The sequence below is a fragment of the Myotis yumanensis genome, unplaced genomic scaffold (genome assembly GCF_028538775.1).
Source record: "Myotis yumanensis isolate MYYU_CA2020_CCGP unplaced genomic scaffold, mMyoYum1.0.hap1 SCAF_3, whole genome shotgun sequence".
Lineage (NCBI taxonomy): Eukaryota > Metazoa > Chordata > Mammalia > Chiroptera > Vespertilionidae > Myotis > Myotis yumanensis.
In genome coordinates, this window is record NW_027223754.1 from 90832992 (window position 1) to 90853573 (window position 20582).

The 20582-nt window shown below is 37.8% G+C and overlaps 1 protein-coding gene across 3 annotated transcripts in view; it reads left to right on the forward strand.

Moving 5' to 3' along the window:
• Positions 1–20582, forward strand: part of VPS36 (vacuolar protein sorting 36 homolog) — a 39171-nt gene that overhangs the window by 12979 nt on the left and 5610 nt on the right. Inside the window, exons 3-10 of one of the 3 annotated variants that reach the window (XM_070409124.1) lie at positions 842–912; positions 6384–6498; positions 7679–7768; positions 8491–8577; positions 16321–16353; positions 16476–16553; positions 17096–17230; positions 19241–19306. In XM_070409124.1, coding sequence (XP_070265225.1) covers positions 842–912; positions 6384–6498; positions 7679–7768; positions 8491–8577; positions 16321–16353; positions 16476–16553; positions 17096–17230; positions 19241–19306 — 675 coding nt within the window. The remainder of the gene's footprint in view (positions 1–841; positions 913–6383; positions 6499–7678; positions 7769–8490; positions 8578–16320; positions 16354–16475; positions 16554–17095; positions 17231–19240; positions 19307–20582) is intronic. The other 2 variants (XM_070409126.1, XM_070409125.1) reach the window with 2 other exon arrangements.

The window sequence follows — 20582 nt, forward strand, 5'->3', positions numbered from 1 at the left end:
AGAGCAGTTAGGGGTGATCAGGCTGGTGAGAGCAGGTAGGGGCGATCAGGCAGGCAGGCAGGTGAGCAGTTAGGAGCCAGCAGTCCCAGATTGCGAGAAGGATGTCCGACTGCCAGTTGAGGGGGATGTCCTCGGCAGTCGGACATCCCCTGAGGGGTCTCGGATTTGAGAGGGTGCAGGCCGGGCTGAAGGACCCCCCCCTTCCCCACAAGAATTTTGTGTACCGGGCCTCTAGTAGGAAATTATAAAGGAAAATGAATAACACTCTTTATCTTTGTTTTGATTTACCTGTTTTATTTTTTGTTTTCTATATAAGAATATATTATAGCCTAGCTCTGGTCTGGCTTAGTGATTCAGCATCAACCCATGAACTGAGTCACTGATTTCCAGTCAGGACACATGCCTGGGTTGCGGGCTGGATCCTCGGTGGAGGGCGTGGAGGAGGCAGCCGATCAATGATGTGTCTGTCTCATTGATGTTTCTCTCTCTCTATCCCTGTCCCTTATTCTCTTGAATCAATAAAAACATATTTTAAAAAAGAATATATTATATGTAAAAAGTTGCATATAAATATTATGTTTTAAAAATGTACCTACTGTGAAAACAAAGGTAGTTATAGCTGTTTTTAAAATCTTATGTTTTTCCACATAGTAAAATGCCACCATAGTATTGCTTTCATTCAGTTATTCCTTTAATTTATTTAAGGAATAAAGTAAGATAATTATTATTTATTGTTTTTATTATTAAGTACCTTAAAGGTATTTGACATTCTATTAAGTGCTATAAAACAAGGATTTCTGACTGGTCTTATGAATCATATTTTCTACTGATTTCCTCCTAGGAATGCTGCATGGCTATTCCTCTTTCTCAAATTGTGTTCATTGAAGAACAGGCGGCTGGAATTGGGAAAAGGTAAGGTCTGTATATTGTAGTTTTTATTCACAAAATACATTTTCATTCAAGCTATTATCATTAATTTAGTTAATTTACTGCTGTGCCATGACTACATATGGGGACATGAATCTAATGATTGTGTTTGGGGGCTTTATAAATAACTGTCCTTGGTCAGGAGTTCCCCTAGGAAGGTATTATCCTACCTTAAGCTCATTGATAAATGGAAGTCATTCTTAAAGCATGAATCAAGTACTAAGGTTTGCTATAATATCCTTGGGTCATAATAAATAAATGTGGTCCAGTTGTCATTGTATATATTTCCACAGACATTTACTTTTAAATGTCTGTGTATCTTGTTTAGTACCTAAAATCAGAAATGAAGAAAGGAACTGACTTTGCTCCTATTTCTAGTTGATCATTAAGTTTCTCACTTATATTTTTGATATATCAGTGTTAGGGTATCATAATATTTATTGTCCAAATTGGGACATTTATAAGTAATGGGAGTGCTGTTTATAATTGGACCAGTCAAGCATAAAATGGGACTGTCCCAGGCAAATCAGATGTGTCTGCCCTGGTTTAAAACCACAGGTTAAATGTTTCTGTTTATTCAAGTATATACAGAATTCTGGCTTTATAGTTTAAGTGTATGTAATTGAGGTCAACTTATGAACAGATATTGCTGATGAGGAATTTTTTTCCACATGGGCCCATTTTTAGCTTTAGCATAGTTATATACTTTAATAGATGTTAAATAAGTGCTGAACTTCACTGGAAATGCAATGTATGCCTTAATTATAATGTAGCTAGCCTAAAAGATTGCTTACTTGACATAAAAGAAACTAACCAACATTTTGAAGAGTAATAAGGTATTTATTTTTAGAGTAGGCTATTTCTCTAATTTATGTTTTGCCCCTTGTCACTTCTTTCCATCTTATATGTTCTTTCTTTAAAATTTATTTTATTTTTTTATTGAGGTATAATTAACATACAATATTATATTAGTTTCAGTTGTACAGCATTTGATATTTGTATATGTTGGTTTTCTTTTTAAGTTCTACAAAGTAAAACTTTAAGAGTCTTTTAGATCATTTGAATTTTCCTCTGCTGTGTTATAAGGAAATCTAAACTATAACAAATATATTCAAAATAGTTACCTTCATATTAGTGTCTTATTTTTAAACATCTCCAGTGAGGAGGAATTTAATAATTTGCCAGGTTAACTTTTTTCAAATATTCTCTATAGTTTCTAGCTCCCTCTGCCCCAAATATTTATCGTATCTTATTGATTCAAAGATGTATGCATATTTTCATCCTTTAACAAAGAACCCAAGATGCTTCTTTGATTTGGTGGATTTTAAACTTAATGAAATATGATATTGAATGACTCAAGAAATGAATAGGTAAAAAAATTTGCATGGATCTTTTATGCTAACTTTGGAATTTTTAAACTTCACGTTGTATCATAATATTTTAGCTTTTCATTAGGTTTCATTTGACAAAATCTGATAGCAGGACTCAGGTTTTTTTAGTTTTAAAGATTATATAATGCTTTTGCTCAGTCATCCTATTCCCAATTGTCATAGCTTAGTTGCTCTAGTTGGCAGTTCATTTCAAACAGTCCTGTGGTTCTGCTTGCAGTTTAAAAAAATTTTTTTTTTATTGATTTCAGAGAGGAAGGGAGAGGGAGAGAGGGAGAGAGAGATAGAAACTGAATGATGAGAGAGAATCATTGACTGGCTGCCTCCTGCACCCCTTCTCCCCCACTGGGGATCAAGCCTGCAACCCAGGCATGTTCCCTGACTGGGAATCGAACCGTGACCTTCTGGTTCATAGGTCGACATTCAATCACTGAGCCATGCTGGCCAGGCTGCTTACACAGTTTGTTTGCTTATTGCACTTAAAGATATTCACCACAAAGGAATAGATGAAGAGTCCTTACATATTGGCCCCAGTTCACTAAACAAAACATTTGTTAAATTGAGGAGGCCCCACACATGGTATTTCACAGTGATATTTATGTAACCACCTGGGCCTAACCAAAGTAAAATTGCATAATAGGTGAATCTGTACTGTGGCCATAAAGAAAAAGCTTTAAGCTAGATATCCAAGATATTTTGGCTAAGTCTTTTGATTTTGCTAATCTTTATAGAAGAAGGTTGTTTATTGAGCAGGTTGGGGAAAAAAAAGAAAAAAATACATAAAACTGAACAAATGTAGTGGTATTTTTAATAGTATAGAAGATAATGGTAGTCATAAAGATGATGGTAATTTGTGTTACTAGAGCAGCACTGTTTTGAAAAATGTTTTTGCTGTTGAATATTTTTCTAGGTCATACTGTTGACAAGTGGCATTTTCCAGAAATGACAGTATAGAATGTTAGTTTTGGATGGTGTTTTAATAAAATGTCTGTTGGCCAGTTTTACAGAGATAAGTTTTTAAAAAAATATTTAAAATCATTTTTATTTATCAATTACAGTTGACATATTATATTAGTTTCTGATATATACTCCAGTGATTTAGACGTTATATAACTTACTAAATAATCATCCCAATAAATTTAGTACCCATCTGACACCATACATAATTATTAGAATATTATTGACTATTCTAGAGGCCTGATGCACGAAGATTCGTGCAAGAATGGGCCTTCCTTCCCCTGGCTGCTGGCACTGCCTTAGCTCTGACCCGGAGCCACCTTTCTGCCTTCCCACGCTGCCCAGAGGCCCGGGGGCGGTGTGGAACACCTCACCTCTGGCCACTCAGTGCCTGCGTATGCAAATTAACCTGCCATTTTTGTTGGGTTAATTTGCATACTCACTCCTAACTGGCTGGTGGGCGTTGTGAAGGTATGGTCAATTTGCATCTTTCTCTTTTATTAGTGTAGATTCCCTGTGCTGTACTTTACATCCTGATGACTATTCTGTAACAACCAATTTATACTTCTTAATCCCCTCACTCTTTTCACCCGTCCCTCCAACCCCCTCCCATCTGGCAACCTTCAAAATGTTTTCTTTATCTATGAGTCTGTTTCTGTTCTGCTTGTTTATTTTGTTTTGTTTTTTAGATTAATTTGTTGATAGATACATATTTATTCATATTTTTTTCCTTCTTCTTCTTAAAGGAGACCCTTTAACATTTCATGTCATATAATACTGGTTTGATGGTAATGAACACCTTTAGCTTTTTCTTGTCTGCGAAGCTCTTTATATGTCCTTCAATTCTAAATGATAGCTTTGCTGGGTAGAGTGATATTTGTTATAGGTCTTTGCTTTTCATCACCTTGAATCTTACTTGCCACTCCCTTCTGGTCTGCAAAGTTTCTGTTGAGAAATCAGCTGACAGTCTTATGGGAGCTCCCTTGTAGATATACTAGAGTCCCAGTGCACAAATTTGTGCACTTGGCGGGTTCCCTCAGCCCGGCCTGCCCCCTCTCGCAATCTGGGAGCCCTCACTCCTTACCACCCGCCTGCTTGCTATTCTTTAGCGTTGCTGCAGAGGCAGGAGAGGCTCCGCAACTGCTGCTGCACTCACCAGCTGTGAGCCTGGCTTCTGGCTGAGCGGTGCTCCCCCTGTGGGAGCACACTGAACACCAGGGGGCAGCTCCTCCATTGAGTGTCTGCCCCCTGATGGTTGCACATCATAGCGACTGGTCATTCCACTGTTTGGTCAATTTGCATTTTAGCCTTTTATTATATAGGATAAGTCTGTTCTCTTGCTGTTTTTAAGATTCTCTCTTTGTCTTTAACCTTTTGCATTTCAATTATTTTGTGTCTTGGAGAGGCCTCTTTGGGTTCATCTTATTTGGGACTCTCTTCACTTCCTGGACTTGTATGTCTATTTCCTTCACTAGGTTAGGGAAGTTTTCTGTCATTATATTTTCAAATAGGTTTTCAATTTCTTGCTCTTTCTCTTCTCCTTCTGGCACCCCCATGATGTGAATGTCAATATGCTTGAAGTTGTCCTAGAGCAGCCGTGGGCAAACTACGGCCCGCGGGCCGGATCCGGCCCGTTTGAAATGAATAAAACTAAAAAAAAAAAAAAAAAGACCGTACCCTTTTATGTAATGATGTTTACTTTGAATTTATATTAGTTCACACAAACACTCCATCCATGCTTTTGTTCCGGCCCTCCGGTCCAGTTTAAGAACCCATTGTGGCCCTTGAGTCAAAAAGTTTGCCCACCCCTGTCCTAGAGTCTCCTTACACTATCTTCATATTTTTGGATTCTGTTTTCTTTTTGTTGTTCTGATTGGGTGATTTTTTACATCCTTATATTCCAAATCGCTGATTTGATTCTTGGCTTTGTCTACTCTACTGTTGAGTCCCTTTAAATTATTCTTTATTTCAGTTAGTATATCCTTCATTTCTGACTGGCTCTTTTTTATGGTTTTCATGTACTTTTTTATGCTGTTGAAGTTCTCTCTAAGTTCAACTAGTTTTTCCCTAATTTTTTTAAAAAAAATATATTTTATTGATTTTTTACAGAGAGAAAGGGAGAAGGATAGAGAGTCAGAAACATTGATGGGAGAGAAACATTGATCAGCTGCCTCCTGCACACTCCCTACTGGGTATGTGCCTGCAACCAAGGTACATCCCCTTGACTGGAATCGAACCTGGGACTCATGAGTCCGCAGGCCGATGCTGTATCCACTGAGCCAAACCGGTCAGGGCTTCCCTAAATTTTTTGAGCATCCTTATAACCATTGCTTTGAACTCTTTATCTAGTATTTGCTTGCTTTTAGTTCTTTTTCTGGAGATTTCTTCTGTTCTTTCATTTGGGACATGTTTCTTTGTCTTCTCACTTTGGCATCCTCCCTGTGTTTGTTTCTGTGTATTAGGTAGAGCTGCTATGTCTCTCAGGCTTGGTAGAGTGTCCAGTAGGGTCTAGTGGCACAGCCTCTCTGTTCACCTGAGCTGGGCACTCCAGTTGCGTCCCCTACCCCCAGTGGGATATGTACACCCTCCTGTTGTAGTTGAGCTTTGATTACTGTTGGCACCTCAATGGGAGGGATTTATCCTTCAGGCCAATCTGCTGCAAGGACTGGCTGTGACTATGACCACTGGGAAGGATTCCATAGATAAGTTTTCACATTTTGTTTTCAAATGAATAAAGTACTATGGTTAGGCAGAAATTATAGGCCCTGAGGTTACCTCTGGAGATGACTCTGTAGATGGACAACCCTAATCATAAACCAAAATCATAAACCACCCTAAATTTTGCAAATTTATTTTGAACTTATTTCCTGAAACCACGTTATATTTAATCTATAGACCTAATAACTTGAACTTTTTTGTGCATAGCTTGCAAGTTTTAAGTAGAGATATTTTTGAAAGGTTCATTAATACTGAATTAATACAAACTTCAAAAGGATAGTCTTTGTTTCTATGTGAATTTTAAAAGTGACCTGAAATATATTAAAAGTTATAAAAATAGAATTAGTGATTTTTAAATGGCAATTTAATACATTACATTTGCTTTTTCTTTAGTGCTAAAATAGTGGTTCATCTTCACCCAGCTCCTCCTAACAAAGAGCTTGGTCCATTACAGAGTAGTAAGAACTCCTACATCAAACTCTCCTTCAAAGAACATGGCCAGATTGAGGTAAGTATATGAATAAAATTGGGCCATAAATGTGTGCTTGCATATATTTTTGTTTGTTAATACGATGGGAGGCAGTATTGTTTCCATATTGTCAATATGATGTAGGCAACATAGGTTTCACCACATGTTTATAACATTTTTGATAGCTTACGTCTTATCAGTAAAGAATATGAAGTTTAGGTGACAGTGGGAACAAGAAGCAGGAGTGTGTGGTCACAAGGAAAGAGTGGAAGCTAAGTCATGCCATTAGGCTACTAGTAAAGTTTTCAGTGGTATATGTAGTCCAGTTGAAGGCAGTTTATGAATTCCAACAAATCTAATCACTTGAGTGGTTCTTTTTTTACATATAAGCACTGGTCCCTTTCCATTTCTGAGCTATTCTGTTCCTGTGCCAATACCATATTACATCAACACCACATTGTCATAATTCCTATAGCTTCAGAATTATGAGATTTTCAATTTCTCCACATTAATAATCTCTATTTTTTGTTAGTGTCCTGTCGTTATTAGTCCTTTGTTCTTACATATTAATTTTAGAATATAGTTTATATGTTCTGATTAATAAATTGCTGTATAAATATTTTTAGACATTTATAAGTGTGTGTTTATCTTCCCATTGATGTCATAACTTACTTATGTTCTTTTTCAATGGCTTCGCACCCAGTGCTCTTCACAACAATAGGCACTAAGTAAATATAAGTCACTAACTGAAGTCAATCTCACTGTAAGTGAAAAATATAGTTGATTTTTTTGTGAGCAGAGGCACATTTTAGCCCCAATTTCTGACTACACGTTTTAACTAGACAAATTATTCTTAACTTTCTTCATGGTTAATGGTTATATATTTTTCTTGGCACTGTGTCTGTTTCACTGTAAGTTGAAAACAATCCACATAGGCAGAATTGTTTAAAGCAAGTCTATTTATTTCATTGTCACTCATCTCTTTGTTGAAATAGCTTGCTTTGTATAGAAGGTCAGTTCCTTCTTTTTTTTTCTTTATTCTTTCTGAAGTTGATCCAAGAAGAGAACTTCCTTTGATTTTCTTTGATGTCTCTGAGAACGCTAGGCTTGTTGCAAATGATGGACTAGACCTTTCAACTAAAGAAATGTTAAGTAATTAATTCAATGAGGATGCCACAACCTGACTGACTCATTTAAAGTGTATCTATGTGTATAACAGTTTTATAGGCGTTTATCAGAGGAAATGACACAGAGAAGATGGGAGAATATGCCAGTTTCCCAGTCATTCCAAACAAATAGAGGACCACAGGTATTTTTAAAACTGTTTCTTAATCTAGTGTTTTCAGCTCTGTACTTGGATCTTTATTAAGTAATAAGATATCTGTGATTATAGAACTTTCCAGAAACAAAATAATGATATTTGATTAAAAATTTATTTTCATAGAACCTAACTTAGTGCTCATAGACAGTAAACACTTAGTAAAAAGTAATTACTACTTACCAGAGTAATTTCTGGAGTGGTAGAAGTTAGATTCCACTGACTTCATCCTGTTGTTCATAATCCATGTGGCATCTAAGAGAACTGACAATAAATACTACTGGTGACATTTTCCAGGCCAGTCTAAATTAACCACCAACTGTGAACAGATGCTCATATGTGTAAAAGCAATTTGTACAATAACTATCAAGTACCAAAACTTTTAACTATTTTTTGAGACCCTATTAAGTATCTGATACATACATAATAGGTTGCCAAAGAACAAAAATGGATAGGAAATTTAATTTATATCTGAAATGAAAAGTAAAATATGCCATTTATTGTATCTTTGGTGCTTCTTTAGTATGATTTGAAGATTGTCATATACAGCAAGAAACTGACCAATGTTTTGAAAGGAAACTAGATGGAGTTGTATGCTGTTTTTCTTTGGTTCTTTGTGGTCCTTTCCCGTCATTGAAAACACAGTGTGGTGGGTTACAAAAGATTGTGTCCTTCCTATTGTGTATGTTTTATTTTCTACTTTTGATTTTCAGCCAGGAAGAATAAGGGCTGTAGGAATTGTAGGTATTGAAAGGAAACTGGAAGAAAAAAGAAAAGAAACTGACAAAAACATTTCTGAGGTAATTCTTACACAAGTTCCGGTCATCTGTCTTTTTCAGCCATGTGTGTTTATTCTTTTGGATAAAACTGACTAATTCCATTCTGTATATTGGAATATTTATTGGAATATTCAGTTTGCCTGAAGCTATACAGTATCTTATTCCATTTAACAGGTCCACTTCAGGTTGGCAAAATTTAGCCAAAATGTGTTTTGAAAACTTTTTCCAAAAAGGAATAACAAAGAAATGCAAATCTGATTTTTGTGATGTTAGGAAATATCATGGACTATTGTGTGTAAATTTTAAAATCTAGATGAAATCAATTGGCGGATACTCTTAATGAATTCAAGGTCCACTTTATAATTATTTTGGTTAACTTAATTGAGGGGAAAATGCTATTCTGTGGCCCTTAACCCTGGTCAGACTGTACATAATATAATGCTGATAACCACTCAGGGACCAGACACAGAAACAGTCAGGTATGGATCAAACCAGCCCCTCATCTAACAGTGGTTCTCAACCTTCTGGCCCTTTAAATACAGTTCCTCATGTTGTGACCCAACCATAAAATTATTTTCGTTGCTACTTCATAACTGTAATGTTGCTACAGTTATGAATCGTAATGTAAATATCTGATATGCAGGATGGTCTTAGGCGCCCCTGTGAAAGGGTCGTTCGACCGCCAAAGGGGTCGCAACCCACAGGTTGAGAACTGCTGACTAGGAGAACAACCCTGAGTATTACGTTAGAATGTTTCTGAAACTTTATATGAGAAAATTCAAGCAAAGGGAACAGAACTGTGGTCAAGAAAACCAGTTATGCATCCAGAGGCTTATTTAGACTCATGTTTGATCCTTTTGGTAAGAATAGAGGTCTGCGTTCTTTCATCAGGAGGCACATCATGTCTCTTTTTTAAAAATATGTTTTATTGATTGCAGAGAGTATGGGAGAGGGAGAGAGATAGAAACATCAATCAATGATCAGAGAATCATTGATCAGCTCCCTCCTGCACGCACCCTACTGGGGATCGAGCCTGCAACCCCAGCATGTGCCCTGACTGGAATCAAATCTGACCTTTGGTTAATAGGTCGACACTCAACCACTGAGCTACACTAGCCAGGCAATGTCTCTTTTTATGATGTCAGCAGATGTTAATGTTCAGTGCATAAATCTATCGGTTTATTGGTGGTTGCAAATGGTGATAGTCAATGATTTATTTTTCATTTATTAGTTGGAATACTCTCTAAAGAGATGCTTCCCTTCATTTACTATTTAGCTACTCAGTGATATAGTTCATATAGGGAAGGCAAGGATAAGGGTTTTTTCCTCCCCTTTATTCTCAGGATAATAAATTGGTTCCTTATCCTCCAAAGGTGATTAACTAGGTTATCTTTTTTTTACATATTACTATGAATTCATAAATTTTAACATATTTGATAAATTATAATTATTATTCTATTTAAAGCTCAAATTGTCTCATCTTTGGCCAGTGGTAACCTCTTTAGGTTGGCTCTTGAGTGCTTTTGAGGTGACTTGGTGGACTTTGATAGCTTACTTACAATCTTGTGTGACAAAAGTTCCAGGACCATCTTGAACATAGCCTGCCCCAGATATAGAATCAACCACACCTGAGAAGCTCTGCTTGTCTTTAGTAGGAAATGGCTATTTCAAAACCACAGTCTACCTGTTAAGAATATGCATCTATATTGGAGAGATCTTTATTTCTAGGCCTTTTCAGTGGAAAGAGCTAGTTTTTTTTTTGTGTTTTTTTTTTTTAAATAAAAGTGCTTCATGAGGTCATACTGATAATTCCTATTCAAATTCAGGGCTACACTAGCAAGTACTTATTAAAAAAGTTAAAAAGAATTTTTTTTTGTATGTGTTCTTCCTATGCTTTAAGAATAGGTGTGCTGCATCTACACTGTCTGACCATTCTGCCACTATATATACACTATTTCCCCTCTAGCTCTCATTTCGTCACAGTTTTATAAGTAACTATTTGTGTAATGCTACCAGTCCTTATGCTGATCTTCCTCTATTCATTTGGATTGTCTGAAGTTCATTCTCTAATAGATTTTTCAGGAAGTGTTCATGGGAACAATATTCCCTGAGTTCTGGCATGTTTGTATTCCTTAAACATGAAAGTCAGTTTTGGTGGATTTAAAATCCTTGTCTCATATTTTCTTTCCTTGAGTGCCTTCAGTATGTTACTTTTAATTTATTGTCTGGTGTGAAGTGTTGCTGCTAAAGAGTGATGCTCTTCTAATTTTTTCACCCCTTAAAAGTCACTTGCTGTTTTTCCTAGATACCCAAAGGATTTTTTTTTTTTTTAAATAAAGCCTAGTAATTTTACTAGATTGTGTCTATGTGTTTACTAGAATGTGTTACTCATTCTTGGTTGTTATCCAATACTAGAAGCCTGGTGCACGAATTCATGCATGGGTGGGGTCCCTTGGGGTGGCCTGTGGGGATCCGGCCCCAGCTCGCACCCCTAGGCTTGCAGCCCCACAGTCCCGCCTGGCACCCCACCTTGGCCTGGCGCTGCCCCATCACCTCCACCATCCCACCAGTGGGGCGATTGATCAGGGCTGGCCCCCCTGCCCAGCTCCCTCAGCACCTGGGAGCTGAGTGGGAGCCCCCCCCCCCCTGCCACTGGTCACTGTCTACAGGGTGATTGGTTGGGCAATCGGGCCCCCTCTTGCACCCACCTTGGCCTGGCGCTGCCCACTCAGCTGCTCCACCATCCCTCTGTGGTCCCACTCTCATCAGGGCCTATTGGGGCTGGCAGTGCCTCCACTGCTGCCCACTGCCAGCACCGCATTGCTGACGCCTGCCATGATCTGTGCTGCCCCATGGTGGTCAGCGCACATCATAGCGAGTGGTTGAACGACCGCCCAAGGGGTCAGTTTGCATATTAGGCTTTTATTATATAGGATGCTTTCAATATTTGGTTTCAGAAGTTTTTTCTTTCAATTTCAGGGAAGCTTTTCTATGTTGTAATTTTCTTTCTCTCTATATTTATTTAGTTTTTAAAATTGTGTTTTTTTGTTTTTTTTAATTCTGAGAGTCCTCTTAGCTGTATTTGTAGCTTTATCGCCTATATTTACTTTTTGTGACTTCCAAACCCCTTTTATCTCTTTCTTCATTTCTTTTCTTTTTTTTTAAAATATATTTCATTGATTTTCCACAGAGAGGAAGGGAGAGAGATAGAGAGTCAGAAACATCGATGAGAGAGAAACATCGATCAGCTGCCTCCTGCACATCTCCTACTGGGGATGTGCCCACAACCCAGGTACATGCCCTTGACCGGAATCGAACCTGGGACCCTTTAGTTCGTAGGCCGACGCTCTAGCCACTGAGCCAAACCGGTTTCGGCTTCATTTCTTTTTTATTTAGAAAATGTTCCTTTTTTTCACCTTCTCTTAAGATATCTGTTGTGTCCATTCACTCGTGTTCTGTCTACTGTAGTCTTTATTTCAGAAATGATCAAAAAAATTCTTTCCTGCTGTATCAGCGTAAAAAAAAAAAAATTCTTTCCTGAATCTTGTCACTTCATTTCTGATTTATATTGTCCTTTCATAGCCTGTGTCATTTTTGAAAACATCTTTTAGCTCATCCTATATAATAAAAGTTTAATATGCTAAGTGTCTGGCCGTCCGGTCGTCCGTTCAACCAATCAAACCGTAATATGCTAATGATATGCTAAGGCCACTCAACCACTCGCTATGACATGCACTAACCACCAGGGGGCAGACGATCTGACTAGTAGGTTAGCTTGCTGCTGGGATCTGGCCAGTCGGGACTGAGCGAGATGGGCTGGACACACCCTGGATCCCTCCCGTGGCCCCTCCCCGGCTGGCCAACCTCCCGCATCCCTCCCGGCCTCGATCGTGCACCGGTGGGGTCCTTCGGCCTGGCCTGCACCCTCTCATGATCTGGGGCCCCTTGGGGGATGTCGGAGAGCTGGTTTTGGCCAGATCTTGCTCAACGCAGGAGCTGTCCCCTGGTGGTCACTGCGCTCCCATAGCGGGAGCGCCGCTCAGCCAGAAGCCGGGCTCATGGCTGGTGAGCGCAGTGGCAGGAGCCTCTCCTGCCTCTGCAGCAGCGCTAAGGATGTCCAACTGCCAGCTTAGGCCCACTCCCAGTTGGACATCCCCCGAGGGCTCCTGGACTGTGAGAGGGGGCAGGCCAGGCTGAGGGACCCCTCACCACCAAGTGTACAAATTTTGTGTACCGGGCTTCTAGTTTGAAATAAAAGGTTACATTTCGATCTGATCTGTGAACATGTCTTTCTGGCATGCTTTCAATGTCTGTAATGTTATTCTCCTTATTTTTCTCCTTTTAATTTTGTGTGGGATTTGACCTTGATACTTTGCTATTGCTCGTTTTCATGTGAAATTCATTTTCTTGAACTTTTAGAGCAAGAGCTAATTCAGGATAGCTTTTCTCACTCCACAGAGCTCACTCTCCTGCTGTGTTCATACAGTGTTAAAAAGGTGGTGGCTGCTTTCTGTGATTTCCTGGCCCTGTTTCCATCCTATTTTTATCTGAACCTTTTTTCTCTTTCTCTCTGTTATCCCTACCTTGCTGAATTTTTGAGTCCTCTCTCAATTGTTTCTCCCCAGTGTGGGATCCTGTCCTGGAAGAGAAGCCTGGAGGGTCAGTTTCATGAGTTCATAGGCTGTGTCAGCCATTCCTGAGGACCTCTGTACCCACCCAGTATTGAAGGGGGCAAAGCCCTTCCAGTGTGTTACTGTCCTCAGGGTGGCCCATCTCACTTTCCAGTGACCAGCTGTGGCATCTTCTGGAGTTACATGATTTTAGATCTATCATTTGCCCTGGTGCCTCCCTTTTCTTTCCGCTATCTAGATGCAGATCTTGTGGCTCTTGGTGTTTTTGTGGGTATCTTGTCACTTAGTTTTGTAGTATATTTTGTCTGTGGTTTTGAAATATAGTTGCCCTGTCTGTTTTTATGTTGGGAATTGGAGAGATTAAAAGACTATATTGTCATAGCCATCATCTTCCTGGAATCTTTTATTCCCATAAAATTCCAGCATTTTTGCATTAGAGGGGTTCTTACTATCCAGAGAAGTGATCGTTTCAGAGCTAGTGACTAGATTTGAAACCAGGGTTATGAGAACTCAGGTCTTTTGATTTGTAGGCAAGTATAGTCCACTACATCATGGCCATTCTCTTTGCCACCCAAAAGGTGCTATAGCTGTCCTTTTTCAGTGACTTTTGTTGTCATCTCTTTTGTGTGACACTTTTGGAGATGGCATCAAGCAATGAATTAAATTTGCATTATTAGTATTCATTTTTCTGAACGATAGCATACTGCTTTAGTGTTCAAAATATTGTTATTCTTAATTTATGAAATGTTACTGTGTTTCAATCTAATTTTCACAGTTACATTACTCAGAGTATTCTACACAAGCATTGTGCTCTCTCATGCAGGTCACTGATTTATTCAGTAGATAGTCCCTATTCTCTCCTTTGAGTGAGCCCTGCCTCAGATGGAGGTATTGCAGTGATGTGCCAAGTAGGCAGGCAGACTGGCTTTCTCTACAATGTGAGAAATGTCATGTTAGAAGAAAATAGTGGCTGCAACAGGAAGACATAACGGGCCCTCTTCTGTTGGAGTCAGGGAAGGCTTGTTAGCAGAAGTAATGGAAGTCAAGGCCTGAAAGTTGAGCAGCTGCCAGCAGATGACCAGTATGGATAAGAGGATCCAGGTAGAGGGAAAGGAATATGAAAAGGTACAGAATTAAGAATATTGAAACAGAAAATTAAGGAATATATTAATAGTTACAGAAACTAATGACCAAAGTAATGATTGAAAGTCAGTAAGAAATAATGCTACAAATTGGCTTAAGAGGGTACCTTCAGGCTTTAAGGTAGATGCCATATTTTTTCAAAATTGGAATGGAAATTTAATTGTGGACATGGTAGAGGGATAGTAGGTTCTATAAATTGGCAAATGAAATAAAAGAATGAGCATGTCCATCTATTTTGCATTTTCACCTGTATTGCTTTAAGTTTATTGTAGGTAGTTTTTCCACCCATTTTTTTGGATAGTTGGCTAATTTCAAATTTTAGAATAATAGAAATACAAATGAGGAAGCTTTTGTTTGTGTTTTATAATTATTGAAATTATTTCATAGGAAATTCTTCTGTAAATATAAGATATTTATATTTGTATTTTATGAACCATAAGAAATAAGGACTAATCTACGTATTCTGTGTGAACTCACTATTTTAGCATTTTTAAATGAAAATATAACATAGTAAATAAAGTGATTTACCATAAAAGTTTAAAAGTATTGTCGTCCTAGCTTCTCTTAATTTTCTTTCAATATTCAAAATAAAAACCTAGGTATGTAAAGTGTGAGTGTGTTTTATTTTTGAACACTGGGTTGGTGTGTGATTTGCCCTCCATTTAAGTGTTAGGATTGACTAAGTTTCAGAGCTGGTGCCCACAATTTCCCACAGAAGGTTTCCTGCATCTGCTGGCTGTTGCTGATAAGAATCCAGTGTTTAAGCCTTTTGTTTATCTGAGGAAATTCCTGTTAGGTGTGTGCACATTCCCCTTTGTTTTCAGTATTAGCTTTAGTGAACTGGCCATAAGAATCCTACACAACACTTATTTTAGCAAAGTCCTTTTGCAGATGGGGAATGCTTTCCTGCAAATAATTAACATGGGAATGAGCTAATCAGAACCTATTGATTACTATTCTATGTGAACCAGAAGATTTTCAAATAATGATATATTGCTTAATTGGTTTTTAAAAAATAACATTTGTGTACATTAATTAGACAGAAGGTATTCTACACTAGAAGTATATTTTTGGTAATTTGTAACATTTATTATAAATATGTCTGATTAAATTTGAAGAGACCTTTGAAGTGTATATTCATTGTAATAAATTATTATTATTATTTTTTTTTAATTTTTTTTTAATATATATTTTATTGATTTTTTACAGAGAGGAAAGGAGAGAGATAGAGAGTTAGAAACATCGATGTGAGAGAAACATCGATCAGCTGCCTCCTGCACACCTCCCACTGGGGATGTGCCCGCAACCCAGGTACATGCCCTTGACCGGAATCGAACCTGGGACCCTTCAGTCCGCAGGCTGACGCTCTATCCATTGAGCCAAACCGGTTTCGGCTCATTGTAATAAATTAAACAATCAAAAGTTTTTATTTAGATATGTTTTTGTGGTATTTGAATGTTTTTCTTTTGTGATATTCACTATATCCAAAACCACAGGTATAATATGTTCAGTATTCAGAGGCTGAGATTTATGGTTTCAGTTAAATCACACCTGCTATTAAAGCCAAAATTGTTGTGCCCAAAATATTCCTGCAGCTGCATATTACTGTTTTCAACCAGGAAAGCTTTACAATGCCTCTTATCAGGAAATGGTTTTGGGAAAAGATAGTGACAAATTTTCTTATTTGTGTTAAAGAACAGTAAATAATATTTTCTGAACTATCACTTATGTCACCCTTTGTTTTTTTAATCACCTTTTAACTTTGAAATTTTGAAAAGTTGTTTTTGCAAGTTTGTTTAGGAAAATTTATGGTTTCTTAGCTAATCTGACTTAGAATAAGGTAGATTTATCACGTGTATAAATATTTATATAAAAATTTGAAGAAAATTTTATATATTTTTATCATAGGGAAGAAAATAGAGTGCTTTCATTGCTTTAAAACATTTTGATTCTTTAGACAGATTCCAACAAAACTAATTTCTCATTTCAGGCCTTTGAAGACCTCAGCAAGCTAATGGTCAAGGTATATGTCATTTATATCTATTAAATTCACACCAATTATGATGCAGTTTTGAAAATATATTTTGTTAGCAGACTCTTTGGGGACACTTCTTTCTTTTCACTCTTTTACTGTGCTCTTGACAGGCTAAAGAAATGGTGGAGTTATCAAAATCAATTGCTAATAAGATTAAAGACAAGCAAGGTGACATCACAGAAGATGAGGTAAATAGGTTGCTTTTTAAGGCATGAGAAACTACAGAAATAATGCAGTGATGTTTTAGTGGCTTACTAGATTGCTTTTTTAATGTGTTTTATTTCTTTTAGAACTTGAGGATATATGAAAGTGCTAAAAAAAGTCAGCCATAAAAACTGTTAATTTTAGTGAGATTATAGGATATTTCAATAGCTTTGCTTGCAGTGTATAAGACATATATTGAAATATGTAAGGAGTGTCTATTTTATATATCATAAGTTTCATGTCTGTTTCATTAAATTTGTCTACAGTCTGGTCAAGCCATTTTTCTAAGTTCTCAGTTGTATCATTTGGTTGGCATTAACCATAGCATAGTTATTTAAATCACCTCTCACACCAAACTTGTGAAGTAAAGGGAGTGTGACATAGCAAGATGGAAGGAAGGATAATTAGATTTATGCAGGGAACTATGATAAGTAATTGAGTAGAATTGAATTTATGATGGAAGGATTTCGAATGTTGGGAGAGAATAATTCTGAATTGTCTTTTTGTGCACTTTTTCCTCTTATAGACCATCAGGTTTAAATCCTATTTGCTGAGCATGGGAATAGCTAACCCAGTTACCAGGGAAACCTACGGCTCAGGCACACAGTACCACATGCAGCTGGCTAAACAGCTGGCTGGAATATTACAGGCACCTTTAGAGGTAAAAACAAAACCTACATGGTCTTTTTAATTTGTGTTGTTATTTCTGTGTAATCAGAAATCTTAAAAGAGCATAACTCCTTTCATGATGTGGTTACTGTTTAACCATCATGTTTTTTTTTCTCTCAGGAATATTAAATTAGTTCAGTGTACTTATTAATGGATTCTTTGTCAGTAATCTTCTAAATTGTTTTTAATTTTCACTTAAGATATCTATAACTTTCTAAATCTAGTTGATATGAAGTTTTTCTTATCTCTTATTTTCAAAGGAAATATATGACTTCTATATATTTAGCTTTTTTTGTATATCAGTAGTCAATATACAGGGTGGGGCAAAAGTAGGTTTACAGTTTGTATGGCAAATAATACAATAATTAATAAATAATAATACAGGAATAAACTTTCACATACAGCTACCTACTTTTGCCCCACCCTGTATATGTACTATTAATTTCATAAGATTTCTCTTCTAGTCTAACATTATTCAGGCAATCAAAACTTTACGTATTAAAGCACTTGCATTAAGAAATATTTCAAACATGAACAAATAGACTAGTATAATGAATCCTTATGTGCCTATCATCTAGCTTCTTCTGTAAGCCAACCTCCACTCTGAATTACTATAAAGCAAATCCCTGACATCACAGCACTTTCATCTGTAAATATTTAAGTATGTAATTATGATAATAAACCTTGAAATGTAATTATAATCCCATTTTACACCTGAAAAGTTAAAAATAACTTTTTAATATTATTAAATATCTAGTTACTTTTCACATTTTCTCTTACAAATGGTGTTTCAAATCAGAACACATTGCAATTGGTTGATTTGTCTTTCAAGTTTTTTTTTAATTCCATGGGTTTTCTTTTCTTCTATCCCTCCCCCCATTTATTGATTAGAGAAATTAATAGTTTATCTGATAGAATTTCTCAGTCTGGATTTTGCTGACTTGTATGTTAACATCGTTCCCTGTAAACTGGTAGTTATATCTAGAAGTTCTTTTTTTTCTGATAATATTTCATAGAGGTTGTGTATTTTCATCAGGAGGTACATAATGTCTGATTGTCTTTTCTTTATGATGTTAGCAGCCATTGACAGTCATTATCCTCATTATTACTTTACTAGAGGCCCAGTGCACAAAATTCGTGCACTCAGGGTGGGCAGGGGCTGGGGGTCCCTCAGCCCAGCCTGTGCTCTCTCACAGTCTGGGAGCCCTGCGATCGATTGACCCCACAGAGGGAGGCCCCACCCACCCGCTGCAGTGCTGCCGCCGGGTAGCCTGGGCCTCCCTCTTTGGCGTGATGATCGTGGGGCTCTGCTATCGACTGCCCCAAAGAGGTAGGCCCTGCCCACCCGGCCCGGGTTCTGTTATGGGTCACCCCCACAGAGGGAGGCCCTCCCCACCTGCCACAGCCTGCTGGTTGGTGGCCTGTGCCTCCCTCTTTGGGGAGATCATGGAGCCCCCCCATTGATTGATCTACCCACCGGCTGGTGTCCTGGTACTCCCTCTGCAGGGCGATCATGGGGCGATGGCCAGGCCCCTGACCAATCACATTGCACCTGCCTTGGCTTGCCTGGAGCCAGTGGGTGTCATAGCATGGTTGTCCGGAAAGTCATCTGGATGGTCGTTCTGCTGTTCGGTCATTCGGTCAATTTGCATATTACACTTTTATTATTATAGCCTAAGAGTAGCTAAATGGAGATATTCTTACTCAGTTCTATAGTTTCTTTGTTTATTAGCTAGAATAACTTAAAACACTTTTGAAACATGGTGGAGAGACTCTTTTTTCATTTAAGTAAATGTGAAAAGAGTAATAATGACCTTAAAGTCTAGATATTGAATTTAAATGTCTCATGGTATCTGAGTAAGTTCTCCTGTGTGTAAATAGTATTTTTAAAAGCTTCTTAAGAAATTTTATGATTTCCAAATTCACTCTGATTATGTTTTCTAAGAAATGCTAATGTGCTAATTATAATATAATACTTTTAAAATTTTCATTATTTTAATAGGAACGAGGGGGTATAATGTCACTCACGGAGGTGTACTGTTTAGTAAACCGAGCTCGAGGAATGGAAGTAAGCATAGAATATTTAGATTTCTTTTTTTAAAAACTAAATATAGACTTTCTTAATATAATACAAATTTTCCTACAGTGAATACAATTTGAGGAAGGGTTGTGACTATCAAAACTATTTTGAGAAAAAGTATGGTGCAGTGAAAGAATACCACTCTGTGATCTAGGAGGTAGATTCTGTTCCTGGTTTTGCTGAGTGAACTTGAGTAGCTTACTTAACCGCTCAAACTGTTTTTCTACCCTTTCTACCCTTTGGACTGACTGACAGCTTTCAGCTCTAATAGTCTGTGTTTGTATTGTGATTAATAAGTTGGACATGATGCCCTTTCTCTGGGATAGTTAGCTGTTTGACTTAATTGGGTTGGATACAGAGTGCCTGTAGATAACAGAGGGAAAGCTGCCATGCTCCTTTGGCTGTGAATCAGCTGAGGCTATTTTTCAACTTTCATTGACCCTTCACACCCAGATGTCCTTGGCCTCGAAGGTTCTGTCCATACACTCCTTATGCCTTCACAGTCAAACATAGTTTTGTGGTATCAACAGTTTGCTCTGTCTTTCCAGCGTTCACCCCTGACCCACAAATTAAGCCTATGCTCTTTTTATTTGAATAGTCATAACTGCTATTGGTGAGTGCTTACTCTCCACCAAGCACTCTGCACGTTACCTCATTTATCCTCCCAATAACTCAGTGAGGCAGCTACTTTTATTATCCCAATCTGGTGGTAACCTGGGGTGAGGAAATTGAGGCTTAGAAAGATTAAATAATTTTACATAGGTTGCACCTGGAGACTGATTTGATAGGGATTTGGACCCAGGCTGGGTTGGCTCCATAGCTGTTCTGTGTGACTCAAAGCTGTGCTTGTCAACTACCACACTGGGCTCCACAGTCTGGAAGGGTAGCAACTAGCTAGCTACATGTGATGATTGTGAACTTAAAATGTAGTGAATTTAAATTGATGTAAGTGTAAATTACATACCTCATTTGGAAGACAGTACAGAATAAAGAAATCTTAAATATCTCATTAAAATTTTTTATATTGATTTTACAGGGTGGGGCAGAAGTAGGTTTACAGTTGTGAGTGTGCAAAATGCAGTTTATTCTTATACTAGAGGCCTGGTGCACAAATTCATGCACCAGTGGGGTCCCTCGGCCTAGCCTGTGGGATTGGGCTGAAACTGGCTCTCTGACATCCCCCGAGGGGTCCTGGATTGTGAGAGGGTGCAGGCCAGGCCAAGGGACCCCACCAGTGCATGATCGGGACTGGGGAGGAACTTGG